Source organism: Prunus mume, linkage group LG6, assembly GCF_029339155.1.
Source record: "Prunus mume cultivar Tortuosa linkage group LG6, ASM2933915v1, whole genome shotgun sequence".
Classification (NCBI taxonomy): domain Eukaryota; kingdom Viridiplantae; phylum Streptophyta; class Magnoliopsida; order Rosales; family Rosaceae; genus Prunus; species Prunus mume.
Window position 1 is genome coordinate 3,354,796 of NC_142703.1, and position 7,687 is coordinate 3,362,482.

At 46.4% G+C, this 7,687-nt stretch overlaps 1 protein-coding gene across 1 annotated transcript; it reads left to right on the forward strand.

Annotated features, from left to right (window-relative positions):
• Positions 1 to 4,409: 4,409 nt before the first annotated feature.
• LOC148915841 (uncharacterized) lies at positions 4,410 to 6,397 on the forward strand. Its single transcript, XM_089055004.1, has 2 exons — positions 4,410 to 4,698; positions 4,800 to 6,397. Exons 1-2 carry the CDS (start codon positions 4,410 to 4,412, stop codon positions 6,395 to 6,397), a joined length of 1,887 nt encoding a protein of 628 aa, XP_088911130.1.
• The last annotated feature ends 1,290 nt before the right edge of the window (positions 6,398 to 7,687 follow it).

The window sequence follows — 7,687 nt, forward strand, 5'->3', positions numbered from 1 at the left end:
TGTTCACCTCCTTCTCCGATTTGTTTTTTTTTTTCTGCATTCTGGAAGAGCCCTGCCTTTCTTTTCTTTTTTTTTCTAGTCAAAATCCTCACAAAACACCTCATCCCTTACTTAGACCCTTTCATTTCTCACAAACCAAACCTAATTTCTCTCTTAGTGCTAAACCCATGTTGGTTTTGCTCTCCATGCCTCATGCCACTCATGCTCAATGAGAAACCATCTGTAAGCATGCCGTAACTACCTGCAAGTCATCATTATTCTCAGTTGGTGAAGATTATCCAAAATATCTCCTAAGGTTTTGCTGCCCTTTCGAGGTATTTTGGGGCTTGATTTTCAACCTAAACAAAAAGGGCAATCTCTCGATGCGCCTTTTGCAACAAGCCCAACCCATCTGCTGCTGGAAGGAAAAAGCCCCTACATAAATTGGCGACTCTGCTGGGGATTAAGCCATTATCTTCATCAATGCCTCCAAGGAAGAAGACCAGAAGCAACAACATGACCTCCCAGGATGGGCCAAGCCATGCCGACTCAGTAATCAAGGCAACATGCCTCTTCCAGAGAAGAAGAACGTGCAAGTGAGGGAACTTTACCCTCACAGACCTTGTTACAGCCATTCATGCTATGGGTGAGACTCAGAGGGAGATGGCAGAGATGATAAAAGAACTCAAAAATTCGGCTCCAAAGCCAAGTGAAGTGAACGAGAAACACCCACAAGAGGAATCTGCTGCTAAAGGAGTCTGAGCGAAGGGACCATCTTTCGTCACTCGGAGGACGTTGTCGCCATGCTGAAAAGGAACTGAGTCGAAGTCGGAAGATTGGAAGTATCTTCCTCACCGCCGTATCCATCAAGCTTGCTCCAGCAGCCATATCCTAAAGGCTACGAAGCACCAACCTTTGTCCTCTTTGATGGGAGTAAGGGGAGCCCGAAGGAGCATGTCAATCGCTTCATTGATGCCTTGGGACCATATGCTGGTGATCATAATCTTCGACTTAGAGAATTTTCAAAGAGCCTCACCGATCGTGCTTACACATGGTATACAACGTTGGCACCAGGCTCTATTCATTCCTGGGAAAGTCCGCAAGGTGTTCAGAAGAAGTATTTCCAGCATGAAGAACGAGTCACCACCACTCAACTCAACAACACTCGCCAGAAGCATGGTGAGGATCCGTGGACTTTGTACGCAGGTTCCGGGACCTGGCGGATTGCTATGATGAGAAAGACGAGGAGGCGCTTGTTGAAATTTGCATCAGCAATATCGTGGCGGATTATAGAGTGTATTTGGAGAATATTGGCATTAGTCAATTTTCTCGGCTGCTGGAAGCTGTGAGGAAGACGAGCATGTCTGTCAAGCCACCAGGACAAAGGACTTGGAGGAATGAGAAGAAGGAAGGGCATCAGACATTAGCAATAGATGATAAGCCATCCAACGACTACAATTCACGCAAACGGAAGGATAGAGAGACGTATCCACCGCTACCATGCAAAGATGAAGAATTTCATGCTATCCTTGACACAATGATTGCTGATGGCGTAATCAAACCTGTCAGACCCTACAAGGTCCCTACTCGAGAGGAAAAGAATGATCCTAGGTACTGCCGTTATCATCAATTTGTGGGGCATCCAACCACTGCCTGCCAGAGTCTGAGGAAGATTTTACACGCCAAAATACATGAGGGAGTCCTCGAACTTCCCTCTAGGAAGCAAACGATTGATGAAGACCCCTTGCCAAAACGAAGGGGAAAGGAGGTAGCCGCTGTCATTACATGCTCCGGTGATTTGCTTGATGATGATGAATTGTGCCACCCTTGGAGGAATGACCCAAAGCCGCCGGAAGCTATATGGGAACCTTGCGGAAACATGGAGAAGGCATATTGGTGTAAATATTCGAGGCCTTCAAGTTACAACACACCATGGCCACTCGCTGATAGATGGGGTAATGACTAAATTTTGTTTTGGACATGCTAAGAACGCTACTCGGGGCTTTATCTGAGAGCGAGGTGCCGTGACATTTCATAATATCACGGAAGTCAAACAAGTGTGATGGAACGTTATTTAAGCATGAAACAGGGGCCCACAGCTTCACAGGTCCTTCAAAGAAACCCAAGGTTCAAATCACTCTTTGACCAACTTGGCTTTGGGCCTCAAGTAAGAGAAGCAGTTGCCGTAGCCCTGATGAATATCTCTGAGGAGTCTAATTCTCAATGCTTTACGACTCAACCACAAGGGTCATTCTTGGGAAATGACAATGCTATCGTCTTTACGGACGAAGACATGGAAGTTCCATACCCGGACCATAGGAGGCCGCTTTACTTGGAGGGACAAATCAATGATGTGTTTATACGGAGAGCTTTGGTAGACACGGGTTCCTCTGTCAACATATTACCTCTGTCTGTGCTTACGGCAGCTGGTATCCCATTGTCCAAAATTGTTCAATCACAGCATTTAACATCAGTGGTTTTGGGAATAAGAGTGAGGTCACGGTCGGGCATCTACAAGTACATTTGAAGGTGGGGCCAATTCGGTCACTTACTAAGTTCTATGTTGTGGATGTGGATGTGGCTTACCATGCTTTGCTTGGAAGACCATGGCTCAACAAGCATAAGCTCGTGGTCTCTAGCTATTATCAATGCGTAAAAGGAAGGATTGAGCTGAGGCCGCTACGCATACCTGGAAATCAAGCACCGTTCAACAAGGATGAAGCTCACTACTCCGAGGCGGAATTCTGCATGAATGCAGTCCGAAGCAATCCATCCAAGGATTTCGGGACCTACCTTCCCTCGTGGACTGAAATTCGTGATTTAAGCAATGAGGAGCTCATCACCATTGTTGATCGAGAGAGAAAGAGGCACTCGGAAGTCAACAACCACGCCTATGATCATCCCCAATGCTTAAAGGTGACCCGCCCGATGGGCGATCTGTGTACCGCTTATGACGGGGTTGGGGGCTTGACCGTGTCTTACGGGAAAGCCCCGAGTATGGAGGAAAAGTAATGCAAGCAAATGGCTGTGGAAGTTCCGACAACAAGGCACCCATGCCTTGTGTTTTCCAAGAACCAATGGCAGCACCCAGACACATGCAAGATGGATCGGCAGCAGTAGCCGAGCAGCTGGAAACAATTGATTTGAGTGAGGATCCCTCTACCCCAAGGCCTATTTCCATAAGTGTTCATTTAACAGGTGAGGAGAGGGCGGCTTTGGTATCTTTGCTAAAGGAATTTCGAGATGTATTCGCTTGGAGCTATGAGGAAATGCCTGGCTTAAACCCAAGCTTAGTAAGTCATACTTTGAATATTGAGCTTGGTGCAAAACCTATCGTGCAGCCAAGAAGGAATTTTCATCCTGAAGTTGAGAAGCAAATCAAGGTGGAAATTGAGAAGTTGTTAGCTGCCGGATTCATTAAGCCAATCAAGCATCCTACGTGGCTAGCAAATATTGTCCCTGTGAAAAAGAAAACCGGTGTGATCAGAGTATGCACGGACTATCGAGATCTCAACCGAGCTTGCCCAAAGGACGAGTTCCCGCTGCCTAACATGGATATCTTGATTGATTCGACCTCGGGTCAAGGTTTGTTGTCATTCATGGATGGGTTTAGTGGCTACAATCAGATCAAGATGTCTCCCAAGGATGCCGAGAAGACAGCCTTTCGAACACCATATGGGAATTTTTATTATACGGTCATGCCATTCGGCCTCAAAAATGCTGGCGCCACCTACCAAAGAGCCATGACAGCGGTGTTTCACGACATGATGGGAAAAGAAGTCGAGGATTATGTGGATGACCTTGTGGTGAAGTCCAAAACCAGAGAAGGCCATCAGGAAGCTTTGAGGAGAGTGCTGGAAAGGTGTCGACTCAGTACGGTTTGAAGATGAATCCAAAGAAGTGTGCGTTCGGGGTCTCATCCGGTAAATTCTTGGGGTTTCAAGTGCACCAGCGTGGCATAGACGTGGATCCTGAAAAGACTAAAGCCATAAATTCTCTTGCACCCCCTAGAAACCAAAAAGAATTGAAAAGCTTTATGGGAAGATTATCTTATATTCGGCGCTTTATCCCAGGTCTTGCTGCCACCATGAGTGCTTTTACTCCATTGCTCAAGAAAGGCAAGCCGTATGAATGGAGTGAGAAGTGCCAAGAAGCTTACAAGAAGGTGCAACAAATAATCACCAAGCTGCCCACTATGAAAGCACCTATCCCGGGGCTTCCTCTCAAGCTTTATCTGGCTGCAACAAACACAATGCGGTTGGGGCCTTACTTGCTCAAGATGACCACAGTGGGGAAGAAAGTCCTATTTATTACATAAGTAGGCAAATCGAGGGATCTGAAGTAAGATATCCAAAACTGAACTTTTGTGCCTTGCTCTTGTCTATGCCGCATAGCTATGACATTACTTCCTTGCTCACAAGCTACATCTCATGGTGAAGTCTGATCCCGTAAGATATTTGCTTACAAGACCGGTATTGTCCGGACGCCTTGCACGCTGGTTGCTACAATCGTCCGAGTTTGATATCACCTGCACCACCCCAAAAGCTATCAAAGGGCAGGCCGTGATTGACATGTTGGCTCTATTTCCCGAAGTTGAAGGATCGACAATCTCTAAGGAAGTTCTGGGGGAGCTGCCGGAAATGGTTGCCGTAGTCACAAAGGCAAAACCATGGACCCTCTACTTCGATGGGTCTTCTACGTCGAAGGGTGGAGGGGCAGGTGTGGTGCTTGTCAATCCCGAGGGGCAAGCCACGGCCCTCTCATTCAAGCTAAATTTCCCATGCACAAATAATACGGCGGAGTACGAAACTTTATTGCAGGGATGTCTACAGCAAGGGAAATGGGTGTCGAAAGAATTAAAATTATTGGGGATTCAAACTTGGTGCTGAGCCAATTACAAGGAAATTTCGCCGTGAAGGAACCAGCATTGGCACCATATCGTACAGCTGCTGAAAGGCTTGTTCGTTCATTCAAACAAGTTGTGTTGGAACATATCCCGGAGGTCACTAATAGATATGCTGATGCGTTGGCCACTTTGGGGTCGAGGCTCTCATTTATTAAGGAACAGCCCAATATTGCAGTAATCAAGAAGGACATGCCAGTTGTTGAAGCAATGGCTCAAGAGGAGCAGCTGGAAGAGGATGACTGGAGGAAGCTTGTGAAAGAAAAAATAGGCAAAGGAAGCAATATCAAAGAATTGAAGGATTATGCGATCATCTTTGGGGAACTGTACAGGCGCCTTACGGGAGGTATTTTGACCCGCTGCATAGGGATAATAGAAGCACAGGAAAAACTTCAAGAGGTACATGAGGTTACTTGCAATTTGGAGCCAATAATCGCTTGTACCGGCGCTGCAAGGGTTATTCTTGGCGAAATGAGGAAACAAGCAGCTGAAATACAAGCCAATTGTCCCAAGTATGCAAAGATACCTTCCACCGAGGAATCATTCACCGTCTCGTTTGCGGAGGATTGGAGGGCTCCATACTTGGCATCCTTCATCAACGGAGTCTTGCCAACCAATCCCAAGCATGCACGCAAGCTCAAAAGGACAATGAAAAGATACTTCATAGATGGGTCAACTCTTTACCGTAAGGGGTTTAATGGTGAGCCATTAAAATGCTTGGGAAAGTCAGAAGCACAACAAGTCATGCAAGAGATTCATGCTGGAGAATGTGGTGAACACCAAGGAATGAAGAAGCTTTACCGGCAGCTGCTGAGTGTTGGGTACTATTGGCCTACAATGAAGAATGATGCATACGACTTTGTGAAGAGGTGTCACACATGTCAAGTTCATGCCAATTTAAGTCATAAGCCTCCCACGCTGCTGCAAGACATGCGCACTCCTTGGCCCTTCCATACTTGGGGGCTTGATTTGATCGGGACTATCCATCCACCGTCCGACGGCTACATATGGATCCTCACAGCCACCGAATATTTCACAAAGTGGGTTGAGGCAGTTCCTTCTAAGGCCACGGGAGCTGCCGTTGCCAATTTCATCCGTGAGAATATTGTATGTAGGTTTGGGATCCCATACAAGATTGTCACCGACAATGGCACCCCGTTTGTCAATAAGCAAGTAAGCTCGACACTTAGTGGTTATGGTATCAAGCATCGTCGCTCCACGCCTTATTATCCACAAGGAAATGGTCAAGCGGAAGCCACAAACAAGACTTTATTGAGGATCCTAAGCAAAATGGTTTATGAATACGAGGGAGGTTGGAGTGTTCACCTGCCGGATGCTTTATGGGCCTACCGCACCTCTTCAAGAAGTGCCACAGGTTTCTCGCCATATTCACTTGTGTACGGGTCCGATGCCATTTCACCGGTAGAGATCACCATCCCCACTGCCGAACAGCAAATTGTTAACGACCTCGAATGGGATACAAAGTCATGCTCGAATGGCGCCGCTGGACCTTGAAGCTTTGGATGAAAAAGAGCAAGAGCCGGCGAAAGAGGACAGCGTTGTACCACGTAATCAGAACTCAAGCCTATAACAGGACAGTCAAGCCTCGCGCCTTTCAAGCAAGGAGACCTTGTGCTAAAAGTTGCGGAGCATGTGAGAAGACAGGTGTCGGGACCTTCCAAGTTCGCACCGCAATGGGAAGGCCCGTTTACAAGAAGGTTCACAGCAGCTATTATCGCTTGGTCTCTGTCAAGGAAGGCATCGACCGACCCCGTCAATGGGAAGTGGCTCAAGCTCTATTACTGCTAAGTTAACTTTATGCCTAGTACTTTTGTATTTTCTCTCTGTCAAAAAAAGTAGACTCCTTCTGTCTTATTTTCATGTTTTGAAAAGAAAAGACACTTTTGTATGATGCACCATTATGGTAGCAAGGGGCTTTTGCAATGAAGATGAAGGAATATTTTGAAAAAAAATACATACTGTGTCTCCAAAACTTTACTATTATTAACCCTTTATCAAATTTTCCATATCTATATATGTATATATAAACATGCTACTTAGCAGTAAAACATGCCGGGCAAAGTCACTTAGATGGGGTCCCCAAGCATCACGCTTAAGCAAAAAAAAAAAAGTAATAATAATGGCATAAGCCATGTTGCAAAGAAACATGCAATTTTGAGATCTGGAGCAGGTTGGCAGAGCAAGGTAAACAAAGTAGTCATTGGACAAGGCGCCTTTTCGGTCTCTGTGATCTCCGCCTGATGATCTGAGCGCCCGCCGATCTAGAGCCGGCTGATCATGCGCATTTCTTCGATTCTAGCTCCGAGCGCGGCTGATCGGGAGCGATTCGGCTGATCGGGAGACGGTTACGCCGATCTGGGCGAGGGCCGCTTCGCCGGTCAGCGGCGATTACGGGGCCTGGCCGATCTCGAGCGATTCTGGCTGGTTCAGAGCGATTCTGGCTGATCTTCTTCCAAGGCATCAAAAGATTGGATGATGCTGGAACAACACGATACAACACCTGGAAGCTTTATAAAGCCCGAGTAGGAAATCATGCACATATTGGTTCGACCCTTTGGGGAAGGTGGGGAGCTATTTTGTCAAGCCTAGAATCTAGATAAGCCATGCAAAAGAAGCTTTCGAAGATTTTGCTTCTAAACAAAAAAATTTCAAGCAGTTTGTAAAGACAATCCCGCCAATGAGCAAAGACATATACATATCTACACAGGAAATATGCAACATGCCTCAAGCATTCGAAATTCATACAAGCTTCAGTAGTTTAATATCAAAATTACAAAGGCATGA